The 18,232-nt window shown below is 36.0% G+C and overlaps 2 protein-coding genes across 7 annotated transcripts in view; one reads left to right on the forward strand and one right to left on the reverse strand.

Annotated features, from left to right (window-relative positions):
* KCNC2 (potassium voltage-gated channel subfamily C member 2) overlaps positions 1-18,232 on the reverse strand; it is a 76,777-nt gene that overhangs the window by 38,416 nt on the left and 20,129 nt on the right. The gene's annotated exons all lie outside the window — the stretch shown is intronic.
* On the forward strand, positions 46-16,872 carry LOC148130181 (uncharacterized). Its single transcript, XM_087969064.1, has 2 exons — positions 46-940; positions 16,832-16,872. The coding sequence occupies exons 1-2, from the start codon at positions 46-48 to the stop codon at positions 16,870-16,872; spliced, it is 936 nt and encodes a 311-aa protein (XP_087825190.1).

The following is an 18,232-nucleotide window of genomic DNA, read 5'->3' on the forward strand; positions in this document are numbered from 1 at the left end:
TATCTTAAATGCAAACTACTTAATGCAAGAAGCCTCACAGATAAAATGCATGAATTCCTCATCCTTCTAAGCTCAACCACATTTGATATTATATTTGTCTGTGAGACATGGTTAAATGCATCTTTCCCAGACTTCATTACCACTACAAGAGAATATCAAGTTTTTCAATCAGATCGCGAAATCCGTAGAGGTGGTGGAGTTGCTATATTCTATAAAAAGTCTCTAAATCTAAAAAAGATCCAAATTATACAAGAGCTTGATCTTCCTGAGACCATCATGTGTGAACTGTCCTTAAACATCTCAATCCGCTTCTTACTTTGCTATCATGCCCCTGACTATGGTATAATTCATGCAAACAAGCTAACTTCACTACTGACATGGGCTGCCTCCTGCCCACACCCTCTCATTTTTCTTGGTGACCTCAACTTACCTCTTATAAATTGGACACTAAATGAATGTACATCTGAACCCATTCATACAACCCTGTACAATGCCGTTACCACACTAGGACTGGAACAACTAGTAACCAACAATACTAGACTTAACAACTGCCTCAATCTCATCTTCTGCAACAGTTTGAATTCAATTTATGGAATACAAATAAATGAATCCTTTTCCAACAGTGACAACAGCATGATTGACTTTTGTCTCAACATATGTCCTCACAAAAATCACCATAACGACAGGATCCCCAATTATAACTTCAAAAAAGGCAACTATGATCTTATAGACAACGATCTCTTATCTCTTGATTGGCAAATTCTATTCACTGGATGCAATACTGTTGAAGACCACTACAACATATTTTTACTTGAAGTCAAAAGAGTCATCAAACTATATGTACCAATAACAACTCTCAAAACCAGAAAAAACAAATTACCCATAACAATAAGGAAGCTCCAATCCAAAAAGAAATCCCTTTGGCGGAAAAACAAATCTGGTCACATTGCCAACTTTAAAAGCCGATACAAAAATTTATGCCACCAGATAAAGACTGAATGTACCAATTATCACACTAAACAAGAGGAAAACCTTCTAAGCACCAATTCCACCCGCGTTTTCTACAATTTTGTAAACAACAAACTAAAAGACTCAAGGTCCATCCCACCCGTAAAAGAACCAAATGGTAAAGACTGCAATGATGACACCATTAAAGCCAACCTCTTTAACACATTCTTTGGCTCAGTATTTGTAAACAGCAATGGATCATGCCCAGTATTTCCTAGCTGAACCACAGACAACTACAATGATCTAATACATATCGATTTTACAGAAGACAATGTTGAAAAAGCACTATGCAATCTAAAACCATCCCTATCTATTGGACCGGACAGAGTTTGTGCCTACTTCTTAAAAAAGCTATCCACTGCCATAGCAGAACCTCTAAGCATAATCTTTGAAAAATCTTTCAGGACCAGCTCCTTGCCAAATCTATGGTCACTAGCCATTCCCATCTTCAAAAAGGGAGACCCCAGCCTAGTTGAACATTACAGACCAATCTCTTTATGCTGTGTCACCTGTAAAGCCATGGAATCAATTATTAACCAATCCATTATCCTCCACCTAGAGACAAACAACCTACTCCCTAACAAACAGTTTGGTTTCAAAAGGAAACTGTCCTGTAACCTGCAACTCTTGCACTGTAAAAACATGGACTACACAACTTGATCAGGGCAAAGCAATTGACGCAATTTACATAGACTTCTGTAAAGCCTTCGATTCAGTGGTACACGACAAACTACTCCTAAAACTAAGGTCTTATGGTATCTCTGGACACCTGCATAACTGGATAGAAGCACTCCTGTCAAACAGGCAACAAATGGTCAAAATTGGGAGCATCCTATCAAATCCAGTACCTGTCAACAGTGGTGTCCCCCAAGGCAGTGTTCTAGGACCAACTCTCTTCATACTCTATATTAATGACCTCTGTGATTATATTAAGAGCAACTGTGTTCTTTTCGCTGATGATGTAAAGCTATTCAACACCGCTGACTACCCTTCAAAAAGACCTTGACTATGTGTCAGAATGGTCAAACAAATGGCAACTTCAAATCTCAACAAATAAATGCTCTATCTTACATATTGGCAAAAAAAATCAAAAAATAAAATACAAGCTGAATAGTCAAGACGTTGATGACAAAAAGTTTGTCAAGGACCTTGGAGTACTCATCTCAAATGATCTAAGTGCTACAGCCCACTGTAACTACATAGCCAAAAAGGCATTAAGAGTTGTTAACCTAATCCTGCGTAGCTTTTTCTCTGGTAATATCATTCTACTAACTTGAGCATATAAAACATTTGCTAGACCAATACTCGAATACAGGTACTGATGAAAAGGTGATTAAAAAATTGTATGGATATTTATTAGAAATTAAACTAGAAGAAAAACAAGTTAAAGAAACTATGATTGCTTGGGGGAAGAATTTTGGATATGGGATTGATCTAGAGAAATGGAAAAAAACTGTGGTCTCAAAATTATAAAATGACAATGTCAACAGCATATAAAGAAAATTTGTATAAGATGTTTTACAGGTGGCATTTTCCCCCGACAAGAATAGCAAGAATGTTCAAGAATAAATCCGAAAAATGTTGGAAATGTTATCAGATACCTGGCTCATATTACCATATGTGGTGGACTTGTGCAGATGCTAAAAAATACTGCACTAAAATCTACACGTGGTTGGAAAAAATGTCAAAAAAGCATATAGATTTAAAACCAGAAATATTTTTATTGGAAATTTTACCTGAAATATATAGTAAAGACTTGAAATGCCTGATTGTAAATGCATTAACAGCGGCTAGGATTGTATTTGCTAAAAACTGGAAAAATGAGAAAACACCATCACAGGAGGAAATCATTAAGAAAATATTGGAATGTGCTGAAATGAGTAGATTGACATTTGAAATTAGAGAACAAGATGATAAACAATTTTATAAAATTTGGGATCTATTCTATCAATGGTTAGACAATGAAATATAGTAATGAAATGTGTAGATTCTTAGAAAATAATAAATATATAAAGATGTATTCTTTTCTTATTATATCTACAAAATGATTTTAGGATAGATTTGGGATGATAATATGAACCGTCATAAAACAAATTAAGGAAAATATGATTATTTCATAAAACATGAATGAATAAAAGTATAGTCAAATGATTGATTAATAATGATATTAATGTATTTAATATTTGATTGAAAATACGAGAGTATATACAATGTAATTGTAATTGAAGACTACGAAATGGAAGCACAAAACAATTTGTAAACCAACCGGCGCACTGTATGTATATATATGGAAGATGGCTTGATGTTTTTATGTTTTGTTTGTTTATGTTTGTTTTAAAAACCAATAAAAAAAATTTAAAAAATGAATACAGCTCGTCAGTCTGGAACCCGCATTACATATCTGATATTAATACAATTGAGAAAGTCCAGAAATATTTTACGAGAAGAATCCTCCACTCCTCTACTCGTAGCAAAATACCTTATGCCACCGGATTTGAAATTTTAGACCTAGACAATCTAGAATTACGCCGGCTTCGGTTTGATCTAAGTATAGTATATAAAATTATATATTGCAATGTCCTACCTATCAATGAATACTTCAACTTCAACCAAAACAACACAAGAGCACTAAATAGATACAAACTAAAGATAAACCGCAACAAACTTGATTGCAGGAAATATGACTTCAGCAACAGAGTAGTCAATGTCTAGAACATTCTACCTGACACTGTGGTTTCTTCCCCAAACCCCAAAATCTTCAACATTAGATTGTCTACTATTGACCTCACCCCTTTCCTAAGAGGTCTATAGGGGGTGTGCATAAGTGCACCAAAACGTGCCTACCGTCCCTGTCCTATTGTTTCTTTTTTCTTATTCGTATCCATTTCATATAACCCTGTTTATACTTATACCTGTTATCTAATAATTGTTTGACAAAATAAATAAATAAAATAAGGCAAGATGTATATCTGATACAATAAACAGATGCAGGTAACTTTTGAGGGAAATGAAGTATGTTATTTTTAGCATAAGGTTAAAATTTACTAACTTTTATATTTCTTGCACAATAACATTTGGAGTACAGCAAAAGAGTTTTATACGTATTTAGCAAGATTACAGTTTGCAGCACAAAACTGAATTGTTTTGATTGGGCTATTCTGTTCATATTTAACAAAGCATACACTAGCAGCACTAGCAGAAGGTCTTGAAAAATCTGAGCTGGCCAGAAAATCATAAGGCTGTAGGTTAAATTGGGAAGTTGAAAAACCATCCCAGAAGAAAGGATTGGCCGACTATTTCCATACTATTGCTAAGAAAATTATATGGACTTGACCATGTAGCCATCAATATTCCAATTTGATTTGTGCATCCCTTATGCTTTCATTATATTTGATCAAAGGCTTTAATGTTCAAATAAGCTTATTATAGTATAACAATGACATTTCAGTGTACTTTATTATGCACTGAATTAGAGGTGCAATTGCATTTCAAAAAAGAACTGGGGTATTAATTTGGAAAAAAAGGAAGAACTTGGTAATACAGATGATTTTCACTATATGAGCACTGCAGCTGCAAAACAGCTTTGTTCCAGTATCTAAAATAACCGCAATCATTCTTGGATGTCTACTAATATACAGCTGCCAACCAAGCCACAAAGTGATAATGATGTCTCTACCTTCTAACAACTCTGAATATGAAATTCCATCTAATTTGCATGTATAAGCATAGAATGTTAACATTATTTTCCCCTGTACTTGGTGTGAGAGTTCTTTTTTTATATGTAAAATGAAACAACACCAAAGAATTATATCCATTAAAATATTTAAAAGAAAGAAAGAAAGAAAGAAAGAAAGAAAGAAAGAAAGAAAGGAAGGAAGGAAGGAAGGAAGGAAGGAAGGAAGGAAGGAAGGAAGGAAGGAAGGAAGAAAGAAAGAAAGAAAGAAAGAAAAACTAATTGAAGTTGCCTTTAGAAATATTTTAAAGCACTGATATTAAAAAGTACAAGAAGATTCTTAAGGTAAGATTTTTCTTGTTAGTTCATAAACTATACACTTCAAAGTATTTTTCTGCAATAACAAAGCAGATATCTCTGGGACATTCACAAATAACACCTGATTCATAAATCATTGGGGGGAAATATTCACAGCATTGCCTCATCTGATTTTATAGAATCAGAATAAAGATACTTAGCTCAATGATACAGTGACAATCCAAGTTTATTTCTACCCATGTAAGAAATAAAATTTTAACATTCAGTTAGACGCTTGATTGGGCAATGACTGCTTGTTGAACCTTATGATGATCCAAATAGCTAACATCCATAATTCTTCTCAGAAAATTAGGAATGCACTCTATACCACCTTGAGCTTCTTAATGAAAAAGATATAAATATCTTGATAAAATCATTGTTTAAAGGCTTATAAGTAAGACTTGGTTGGTTGAAATTGAATAAATAAATATGAATTTCAAGCTCTGCTATATTTCTACATAGCTGAATGCATTACCCATGTTCACTGGCAGCCTGTGCAGATGACAGTGGAATTGGACAGAGGGGAAGAATGGGGACCAGTCCGGGAGTCTGGAGAGGACTCGGACGAGGGTCCTGCGTCCGATGCAAAGATGGGGCTAGGACAATCTGGGAGTGGTATGCTGACTCTGGAGCCTCTAGAGTCTGGCAGCAGCAAGGCAGAAGAACAAGAGGAGCCTATTCCCAGTGTGCATGTGAGCAGAGCTGCTAGAAGACAAGAGCAGCTGAGACAAAAGGGGAGGACTCGGGAGTAAGGCTTGGAGGTGATTGCCTCTCCCATAAGGTATAAAGGACAGGCAAAGGTAAAGAAACCATTGTTGGAAGAAAAGTTGTTTGTTCTGTTCGGATTAATCCTTAAAGCTCTGTGTGGACTTTGTACTTCTGTATAACTTCTGTTATAGTTCATTTGGCACTTTAGTTGTGGCAGCAGTTCAAAGGAGAGAAAGGTGGGTGCTTATCTCGAGGGACTGTTTGGGACTCTTTTTTGCCATACTTATTAAGTGAATCATGCGGTCGTTAAGTACAGTAAATCTGGCTCCCCCCCCCCCCATTGACTTTGCTTGTTGGAAGATTACAAGTTTACAAAATTACAAAACTGATCACATGACCCTGGGACACTGCAACTGTCATAAATACATGCCAGTTGCCATGTGCCCAAAATGGGCATGTTTCAAGTTGAAAGCGGGAAAACCAGTCCTAAGTCACTTTTTCAGGTGCCATTGTAACTTCAAATTGTCACTAAATGAATCATTGTAAATTAAGAACTACCTGTATAGCTTATTTCTTATCAAATAAGATATACAAATAAATAAAACGCATATCCACACATGTATACATATGACATTTAAAAGTCAAAGGGTAGATATTTTTTATTTTTAAAAAGCTGTTTATACAGTGTGATCTGAATAAATCAAAATGTTGTTCATATTGGACTAAGAAAATTACCTTAAGTTATAAAGAAATGTACATAGTCCACAATGCATGCGGCCAAAAATCCAAATTTAGTTTCTATGACAAAAAAGAATAATAACTTGTACTTGCTGTGCAACCTGACAAAAAATGCCAGTGATGATCCAGGAAAAACTATTTGAATTTTTGATCCAGGGGCACTGGATCAAGACTAGGCTTGATCTGAGTGTTTTAGTCCATTGTCTTTTAAGTTATCAGAACTAAGTAAAATTATCATTACAAAACTGCAAGCTTCTCTCACCACATACCATAGTCCTCTTCCTACTCTCTGGGATAGCTGTTTTGGGAACAATATGTTAACTAAGATTAAAGCCCATAATAAATGTTAAAATCAATAGAATATTTTTTTAAAAAAAATAGATGTTTAGTCACGATTTTTAAAATGTTATTTTATTGCATTTATTTCCAAATACAATCCAACATCCTGAGAAGACAGTGTATTGAGCTTTTTGTACTATTATGAATGGGGGAAAGACAGGGAAAAGAGAGTCAGCGTTAACAAAATTCAATAAACATAAATAGATTGGGAAGGGTGGGAGAGAAACATCTAGGAGACATGGCAAAATAGCCATGCTGTTAGAGTACTTGAATGACCTATATCTGATATTCATGACTATGACTAAGTTTGAAAAGTATCCTTTAAAATGCTGGTAATGATTGATTCCTGATGATCTCTGGCTAAAACATTTCTATGTTAAAGGGCTTATCAGTGCATTGAGGTGTCCAAATAATTTTCTGATAAAAGGATGTGATGCAACTTCAGGACCAGGAGTCACAGGATACAATCAGTGTCACCCCTCAAGAAGAAACTGAAGAGAATTTTTTTCTCCTGAAGAAAAAATAATTAGAGGTGAAGAACTGCTAGAAACTCTGTCTTTCTCCTCGGTCCTATAGAGCAGAACAATTCAGGATGCCTAAACTGGAATGTAATGAGGCTAACGGCTAACAAAGCAAGATTGCCCTGGCTGATTTGTTAAGCAGTACCTGGGAGAGATGCCCTACTTAGCAAATATAATCAAATGGTACACACTGGCTGCTGTATATCTTCCTGGATCTCAATTAAACTAGTAGGACCTAACAAAACCCAATAGATTTGGGGCTTATTCACATTTTGCTTAGTTATAAGAATGCTAGCAATTAGATGCCAGATAGCTAACAAATATGGAATTTGTTTCCTTAAAGCTCACAACAAGAATCTGCACTTTAAGAATCTAACTAATTGGTAAGATACCGTGTTTCTCGTAAAATAAGGCCAGATCTTATTTATTTTTTTTGAGCCCCGAAAAAATGGCTAGGACATCTTTTCAGGGGTGACTTAATTTCCATCCCCACATGCACCCCAACCTAGAGTGCCTCATGCGCAGTCACCTCTCCATGAGGCCACTTCTATCGGCTGATGAAAGCTCCCCGAAGGCAGAGTCACCAGCCGCTTCTATCAGCCGGTAGAAGAAGCCTCGTGGAGAGTTGAGTGCGCATGGGTCGCTCTAGGTGGGGGTGCACGTGGAAGAGGAAATCTATTGGCTGGTAGAAGCAGCCTCTGGGCGAGCGCCCACACGCACTCCCCTCGCCACTAAGCCATTTCTATCGGCCAATGAAAGCTCTCCAAAGGCAGAGTCACCAGCTGCTTCTACCGGCCGATACCGGCCGAGCTTCCATCAGCCAATAGAAAGGGCTTTGTGGTGAGGGGAGTGCATGTGGGCATTCACCCCAAGGCTGCTTCTACCAGCCGATAGAAGCAGCTGGTGACTCTGCATTTGGGTAGCTTCCATCGGCCGATAGAAATGGCTTCGTGGCGAGGGGCATGCGCGTGGGCGCTCGCCCCGAGGCTGCTTCTACCAGCTGATAGAAGCGGCCGGTGACTCTGCCTTCGGGGAGCTTCTATCGGCCAATGTTCTATCGGTAATAGATTGGGGTATTTTACGTGAAGGGCACTCCTAAAGGCAAGTTTTCTCCCCCCCTTCCCCCCCATTTCTCTTTACCTCGTGTAGTTTTAACGAACGATGTGAGAAATGGCGGGGAAACACATGGATTAAATAGGCCTAAATTTTGGGGGGCGGGGCTTAATTTAGGCCTCATGCCTAGAAATCATGCTGGGCCTTCCTATTGGTGGAGGCCGTATTGTTGGAGAAACACAGTAGCTACAAAAGTAAAATTATTCTCTCTATAGTATCATTGTGTATTTTATATATGTTTTTACCAGGCAAACGAATGTGTCTATGATCCAGTTAAGATGCAAAAGATTTATGCAATAATAATAAAAGCCTCTAATATAATTTCAGACTATCAATTAAGACCAATACAATTTTTTTTGTTGACTACGCATAGTTTTTGGCTCCACCCATTTGATATATAAAACAATTTAGTACTTAATATAGGATGGATTGTCTACCTAAATCTAATAATGTAACTTAGTAAAAATCACAAACATCACTTTTAAAAAAATGGGGAAACAGACTTTTGATTGGGTAGATATATAAAGCATATGACAGGAGAAATAGAATCTGCTGCAAATCTCCTATTTTACTAAGTCCAAACATACGCGCTCTAGGAAAATGATCCAATTTAAAGAGCATAATTTTTTTAATCAGCAAATAGCCATGAGATCGGGTTGAAAATTTTGTTACAGAAAAGCTGATTGAGCAGAATGCAATGGAGTGGGCAATTTATGCCTCTAATTTGAAACATACATCCCAGAAGTCATCTGAGTTGAAATACATTTATTAGGCCAAAAGTCAACAACCAATCAGGTAATGAATCGTCTTGAATTTTAATGTATTGCTATATAGAATGTTAGCACATGAAGAAAATTTCCAGCTTTCAGTCTGACATACAAGTGATTGGCCAAGATGCTTTTCCATGATGAAACATTAACATCTGTGAATCACCAGCTGCAATCTGAAAATATCTCTTTATATAATGTATATTAAATCAGGGGTCCCCAACCGCCGGTCCGCGGACCGGTACCGGTCCGCCGAACAAGTCTTACCGGGCCGCTGGTTGCAGCGCCGCCATCTTTTTGATAAAAGTGCTTCCGGTGAGCTTTTCCGGGTAGAAAGCTCACCGGAAGCACTTTTCGTCAAAAAGATGGCGGCGCCCAGTTGATGCCGATACCGGGTCGCGGCGCCCAGCTGATGCTGGTACCGGGCCGCGGCATAAAAAAGGTTGGGGATCACTGTATTAAATGATTGAAATGGTGATGGCTGTTAGCTTTGATGGCTTTGAAAAGTATTAATACATTTTCACAAGAAGATGAGATTATCCATAATTATTATTATCATGACAGGAAAATACAACTTCAGTATTCAAAAGCAACTTCTTCTATATGCTACTTACAAACAAGGACAAACAATATAGAGAATTATAAGCCTGATGTAAGGAGGGGACTATGGCCTGCAAGCCTTGCTAAAAGTAAATTGAGAGTAATTGTAGATGTTTCTGTTAGCTTGCAATGCAAGGCAAAGATGCTACTAGACATAAAAAAGGAAACAAAACCTGTAATGCAAGAGATGTTCAGCAGACATAAAAAAGCCTAATCAACCACAGTACTCTCATGTGAATATTTACTAAGCCAAATCTGCACTCCAGAACTCCAAATTCTAAGAAGAATTGTTTTTTGTGTTAATGCTCATATTCAAAAAGTAATAGGTTGTACAATTTCAGTTTTATTAACACATGAGGAAGCCAAAGTGTCAGGTTTCCAAGTGATGAAATCCATTTAAAAAGAAAAGAACAAAGTCCATCTTCCAAGACAATTTCTTTTATTTAGGAAAGCATCAAACTGGCAAAGTCCATGGTAATTCCAGATCTGACACAACCCGGAATTACTCCACAATATTAAAAGTTAGAAACAACCCCCCAAAGTCACATTCTCCAATAGAAGTAATTCAACATTGCTTGATGTTATAAATCTCCACTTCAAGGGCCCTAAGCATGGACAGCTTGTTTTCCCACGGGAAGAAGAATCACCTAGCCAAAACAACTCTCTCTATCTCCACTCATCCCCCCTTAGGAATGTGGCAAGCCCGAAACCCTTCCCCCATGACTGCCAAGAGAAAGTAAGAAAAAGAATATATACTAAGCCTAACTAAAATGGCTACACATGTGTTAATTTCGGGCTTGACACAAAGTATTAAACTAGGCTTAGTCTGGATTAGCCAAACGATGCAGATGATTAGCAGTTGAAAACTTGTTTCTTATTCAAGAAATCCTTTCTTTAAGATATATGGCAAAGAGCTTTAAGAGCAATTGGATGACATTTTACTATGGAAGGTCTGGCATGCATTACAACAGAAAATTTTCTGAAATAGAGCTTCATGGGGAAATTTAACTCTACTTCCAAAGAACTCAGTTGCATGAAAACTGATTTACATTGCTATCAAGTGACATTGAAGGACTCCAATCAAGCTTATTTGCACTGACAGTGTCCTTTTAGGTAAAAAAGTTCACAATGCATCGGATGACCAGTTGTTCTGACCCAATCTGATTCCAAGAGAGCCAACACCAGACAAAGGCAGCAGCCCCCACCTTTTAAGGTTTCATCTACGAATTCTGTTTCTTCACAGATAAAAGGCTGCTTCCAACTAATTAGCTCTGACAAGAAAAAGCCTTGCCAAGTTGTTTTCAAGGCTGCCAAAAACCCAGATAAGAAATAGTTTACAAGAGTTTTCAAATACTAACTAGAGTATAATGTCCACGTGTCTGTGTTTCAGAGCATCCTTGCCTTCTGCAAAGAACTCTTCTTCAAACCTGGTTTTTATCCTCTTGAGGGAGGGGCCATTACCTTGCAGCCTTAGTCCCAAGTTGCCCATTCTGCTGTAACTGCTCTCTCCGACGAGCAATCCTGCGCGCACGCGCACTTGGCACAAGCTCCTCGGGAACTTCCTCATCACTGCTGCCAGCCCCCACAATCTCTGAAGGCAGCAGTCCACTCCCTAATGGTCCTGGCCCCTCATCTGAGTCCTCGGTCTCCTCCACCGTCCGCACCTGCTGCCAGCTAACCACAACACCAGTACAGGTTGGCTGCCGAAATTACTTTCCCTAATAACTACTGGTCTATGCTTCTTACTTTCTGTATAAACCCAGATGACCAGAGGCTAAATTATGTTGCTTGTTAAAAGTACATTGAATTTTCATTTACAATAAAATTCAGAAGACAATAACAGAATGACAAAGTTTGAAGGGACCTTGGAGGTCTTCTAGTCCAATCCGCTGCTTAGGCAGGAAGCCCTATACTATTTCAGACAAATGTTGTCCAATGTCATCTTAAAACTTCCAGTGTTGGAGCATTCACAACTTCTGGAGACAAGTTATTCCACTAATTAATTGTTCTGTCAGGAAATTTCTCCTTAGTTCTAGGTTGCTCCTCTCCTTGATTAGCTTCCATCCATTGCTTCTGGTCCTGCTTTCAAGTGCTTTGGAGAATAGATTCTCCTCTTCCTTGTGGCAACTCCTTAGACATTGAAACACTGCTATCACGTCAGCCCTAGGCCTTTTTTTTTCATTAAACTAGACATACCCAAATCCAGCAACAGTTCTTTATATGTTTTAGCCTCTGGTCCCCTAATCATCTTTGTTGCTATTCTCTGAACTCTTTTTAGAGTCTCAACATCTTTTTTTATATCATGGCAACCAAAACTGGATGCAGTATTCCAAGTGTGGCCTTACCAAGGCATTATAAAGTTGTATTAATATTTCATGTGATCTTGATTCTATCCCTCTGTTAATGCAGCCTGGAACTGTGTTAGCTTTTTTGGCAGCTGTAGCACACTGCTGGCTCATATTTAAGTGATTGTCCACTGGGACTCCAAGATCCCTCTCACAATTACTACTATTGAGCCAGGCACTATCTATACGATACCTGTGTGTTTGGTTTTTCTTGCCTAAATGTAGAATCTTACTTTTTTTTAACCACTGAATTTCATTTTGTTAGATAGGGCCCAATGTTCAAGTCTGTTAAGTTCCTTCTGTATCTTAAGCCTATCTTCTGGAGTGTTCCAGATACATCTTTCTGAAATAAAATAATACACTATCTAGGTCCACCCAGAGTCACCTTACAGGGGTGATGAGCAGCATAAAATTTTAATAAACAAAATAAATGGTAAATAAATGGTCTCATAAAGCTTTAAAGGCATTTTTGGTGGACTCTTATAATGTGCAACTTCAAACTGGAGAGTTGATTTTATGAACCTTTGATTCACAAGAATCAAAAACTGAAACTGGGACATGCCTTGAAGCAATACATTCATCGGAGTGAATCCAAAGTGCTTTGAAGCCTTCCCAAATGCTTCAAGCATTCAGTGGTTTCTCAGAAATTTGGGGTCTTCCTTCAGGCAGCATCCAACATTGCAACCAGTTCCATACAGAATAAATGTGAGGAGTGGGAGGTGTTAAGGAAGTGCAATGGCCTTTTTTTTTAACATGAGATGAGAAGCTAGACAATCTGATATCACACCTCTGCCTATTCCTTCTTGGGAGTAGAAAGGGTAGCAGTACTTTGGGCTCCTTTCATTTTCTCAGCTCCATAAATGTGCTTTTATTTTATATCTTGACTAATATTATCTGGAGTGTAATTTGTATGTATCTGTGAATATTCATAGTTTGTACTTATAATGTATGAATGTGATCCCCAATCCATATAGATTTTCAAATATCATAAAACACTTTTAATTCTATAGCATTAACTTTGAACAATGAACAACAACATAAGCAGAGGTCATACTCAAATATCAGAATTAACCATCGAACTTACATAACTGAAAATTTAATCACTTATTTATTGAACTTTATTTTAATGGAAAGTTCCTTTTAGTTCAATATACTTCTTGGTCTTACTGAATTCTATTACACAACAACAGTGAAATAAATGTAATCAGTTTCATAAATTTATTAATGTATTAATACAAAATGGATACCATGTTTTGTTTTAGATCTGAAACAGTCCATCATATTCGGAAGCTCTGCCAAACCATTTTTCTAATCAACTATACTTCATCAGAAACAAACCTGGAACTCCGAGCCCATACCACATTAACAATTGTAATGCCAGAATTGCTTTACCCTGTTGTATTCTTATAATTAAAATTTTTAAAAAGAAAGAAAGAAAGAAAGAAAGAAAGAAAGAAAGAAAGAAAGAAAGAAAGAAAGAAAGAAAGAAAGAAGAGAAAGAAACAAACCTGGAACTTTTGGTTGGTTTTGGTTTTGCAGCCCAAACAAAATTTAAAAGAATCCCACAGGGTTATCATGGAAAAGTAGGGTAAGTTTGTACCTTCTCACTTTCACTGCTTTGTTACAGCATATTACATTAGCTTTCTTCTTTGTTGTTTGTGATATCTTCCTTTCCTATCCCACTGCTTCCAATGTCCCAAGATACCTTTTCTAACCAACCTATCCACCAATATTCCCAATGCCTTTTCAACACAAATACTGGTGTACTGGCCTGTGCATTTGTTCCCTCAAATTAAAGCATCTATAACATGCCTTTCAGTCTGCATTTGAACATGTCCAATGAAAAGGAGCTCACAACCCCTTGGATAGTTCAGTCCACTGCTGTACATTAATTTAGAATCCACCTTTCTGTAAACTGAATCCATTTTTATATCTATATCTTGCATTATAGAATGAGGGAAGTATATCATTGTTTTCCTCTGGGTGATATCCCTTCATATATTCAAAAGTTATATTATATCCCCGATATTTTCATGTTCTAAAAGATAAATATTTCCAACTCCTTCAATTCTTTCCTCAAAAAAATGTTTCTGGTATCCTTCTTATTGTTCACTGAAACTGTTCCAGCTTCTTAAAATGAATTGGCCAGAAAGGGATGCTATTCTGTCAAAAATAGAATTACATAGTGATTCAGAAACTATATTTCTTAAACCAATCTAAATGTATAATGCCTTTTTGCTGCCATATATTGCTATCAATTCATGTCTAGTTGAACATATTTAGCTTTATTACAGGCTCAAATTAGCAATGTTTTTTTCAATATCATATGAAAATCACTTGGTTGGGAGTTTTCACCAACCCCCCCAAATATAATTTTCTGTATTTACATAAAATATAAATATTTTAAATAAATTACATATAGATAAATATCTAGGTAAACATATCCTCTGTATACAGTAAATATGTACATATATTTCCCAATATAGCAAAGCAAGTCAATACCAGTATATAGTTGCCAATATTTAGTTGATATAAAAATGAAGTGGGTTACTCAATACATCATCTCTTCCATTACTATTTTTACAAGTTTGTAGAAAATGAGATATCTTTGTCTAATCTGTTTTAATTAAGGTTTAATTAGATATAAGGAAACTGAAGTTAAAATAACAGTAATAATTTTCCTCAAACTGAAGTTAAAATAACAAGTAATAATTTTCCTAATAATACAATTATCATTTGAGAATTATTTTTAAAGGCACTGCAATTCACATATTCTAACCTTATGTTCAAATTGAATAAAAGCTTTTCATTAAATTAAAATAAAATCCTACATATATAAAAGAAGATATGGGGTTATTGGAATTTTAGTATGGATTTTCAGTTGCTTCAATTTGCAATATTAATTTTCAAATGAAATATCCTTTAAAATGAAGGGTTAAATATACCTCTACACAACAATCTATAATAAATAATAGAGTATTTTTTCTTAACACTGTCTTGTGATTCACTTACAGAGAATTTTAGAATACATTTACTGTAGTGCAAAATATTAATCCTCCAAAATGTAGGCAATATATATACTACTAGTTTTTCTATACCAGCCTACACAAAATTCTCCCCCTACTATTTCCATATCAGCTAACACATCTACATCTGGACATATACACCCAACTAATCCTGGAACCAAACATATCAATATTATACCAAGAGCAAATCTGACCACAGTACTGATAGCTTTGAACTGGTATTATATTTGCCAACTTAGTAAATAATTTTATGCATTACGTATCCTGGAAGAAAGCTCTAAATAAGATACAACTATTTATTAACCTATCCTGTTTTTATAGGCTGCTACAATTTAGCAAACTATAAACTAGTAATTCCATAAAAATCAAATCATAAAAATCAAACCCCAAGCATCCAGTAATAGCATTCAATTCTATAAGGTAAAATTCCTGAAAAACAGTTTAATCTTTACCTCTATTCTAAACAATAAAGGATTATATGAACAGCAATGGAAAAAAACGCAGAAAATTGGATTGCTAAAATTTGTTTTTTCCCCAGGACTGTTAACAATCATCATATTCCATGAATGAACACCCATAACAGATTTCATTCCTCTAAAACAGGATTACTATTTTTCTGGGCAGATAAATATGGCTAGTATTCAGTGCGGGAATATAGATTTCATATAGAAAGGTGTCAGGAATAGCAGCTGAATATAATAACCATACAACATAATATTTTATCTACTACGTGAGTGGAATTCATGTATTCCAAAATTACTATTATCACAAAATTAAGAAGAATACAAAAGTCATTCAGTCTGCTTTAAAGGTAGAATTGGGAGCTATAAAATTAGCCTGGCCTGCTCTGGATCATTATCAGAAATGAGAAATTGGGCTGCAAAATTTGTTCTCCAATAATTATCATTTTATAAAACATATTCAGATGTAAATGTTTTGTGGTTAGCAGAATGGGATGGAATTTGCAAAAAAAACCTAGAAGGGTGTGAAAGTATGAAATAATTTAAATTTGCTTCCTGAAAAGAACATTTATCAAAGAAGAAGCATTAAACCATATTTTTCAGTGTTGTAGAAGGAGTTAAGTTATGAATTAAGCCTTTGGGGGCAATTATATTCATTCAAAATTTCTAAGTATCTCATATGCCTAATGTTGATATGGTCGTTAATGTTTGTACCAGAATTATCATTTGAATGAGAATAAAAATATTAAATACTTCCACCATCTACAATATACTGTAATCACATAAAATCTGATAAAAATACACTGGATAACAATTTGTTTTTCAAAAGTTTTACTTCCTGAAACTTTTTGGTGACTATGATAGACACCTTCAAACTGAAAATTAATATAATTTCAGAATAATTGGGAATAACCTTGGGAAATATGAAATTAACTTTCAATGACTATCATGTATTTAATCTTGTTTCTGAAATGTTGCATGAATTCAACAGGTCTAAAAATGTTTTGCTGCCAGTTTTTGTTTATACTCAGTATCCAATGGATCTTGCTGTAATGTACCAAAATAGGCACTCAGCGTTGCTGGATTCTAGTTGCCGTGATACCGTTTTTCCATTGTGCCAACGTCCTGGTGAAAACTTTCACCATGTTTATCATTGTCTTTATCTAAATTTTCAGGAAAGAGGTTTATGTGGATGCAGAAAACAAATCTTCAGTGACATGTTATATTTCATGATTTTGTATGCTATAAGAGGTTTGTCAACCAACTGAATGTAGATTGGTGTTCTGTAGTTGCCAAGAAAATTCTCAATGACATCCTTGTGATTTGCTCTGGTCCCACTAGCAGATCTTAGAACTGCTTGCTATTGATGATGTGCGTGCACCTGTTGTTGAAAATGCCTTCAAAAATATCTTTGTCGTGTAAAAAGTGGTTCATATACAGTATCATGTTTTTCTATTTAAAAATTCTTTTGAAGTGTCCATTTTTTAAATATAATGCAACTCTTGAATGGCTTTTCCATTTGCATATTTAACGACAGTACTTAGTATATCCAAACTGTATTAAAAGCAGCAGAGCCACTACTTTTAGATCTCTACAGTTACTCTAGTTGTATTTGGTGTGTTGGATGTGCTTCAATGACATATCCATGTTTTTGTATATTTCTTTCATGTGTGCAACATGACCATGAAGAGTGTACATTGCCATTACGTAAAAACAGAAGATTTCTATAAAACAGTAAGGGATTGGTTAAATTACAGGTTATTTTTGTACTTAGCAGCCAAAAATCTATAAAATACAACCAAAAGTGTTCAGGAAGCAAGAACCTTGTTGTCCAATGATATTTAATTAAGCTTTAATTAGGCTGAACTGTAGGCAGGCAACCTTAGCCTATACATACATATATCTTTCTATATATGACTAGAAAAAGAAATAAACACAGCAAGAAGACTGTTAAAAATGCAAAAGTTGGCCCTACTGTGGATCATACTAATGCCAAGCATCTGCTTTTAGTATAACAGGCTATAATAAAACTGGCACCACCAAAAATAAGGAAAATGGCGGTAAAACATCAGTTTCTGTTATGTGACATTTCCTTTCCAAAATATCATTCATTTACATTTACTCTTGGCACCAGTTATGCTAGTTCACAATATTCTATTTTCAAGATTACAAGCTTTCATAATTTCAGCATTTCTCTGTCCATGTTTCAACAAGGTCACATATTTGTTCTAAGTAGAGGAAGTATTCTATGATATTAGAAATATTAAGATAATACCAAGAAGATAGGCTCAAGATCCAGATGGATCTTGATAGACTAGAACAGTGGTCACCAACTGGTGGGCCGTGAGAAAATTTGGGTAGGCCGCAGAGAAATCTCACCCCCAGAGCACCCCCACAAAGCAATTAATCCAAGCTGCACAGAAACACAAGGCTGCGCCACCTACATGGCTCGTGGGAACCCTCCCCACCCACTCACTCCTTACCCGGTAAACTTGCTTGCTAAATTGCTATTTTTCCTTTTTCTGACCATCATCTGTTCTGCTGTGCCAGGAGATTTAGATTAGCTAGAAAGCAGG

The sequence above is a fragment of the Notechis scutatus genome, chromosome 6 (assembly GCF_049901735.1).
Source record: "Notechis scutatus isolate UNSWTSFEM ecotype Mainland chromosome 6, rNotScu1.2, whole genome shotgun sequence".
NCBI classification, from domain to species: domain Eukaryota; kingdom Metazoa; phylum Chordata; class Lepidosauria; order Squamata; family Elapidae; genus Notechis; species Notechis scutatus.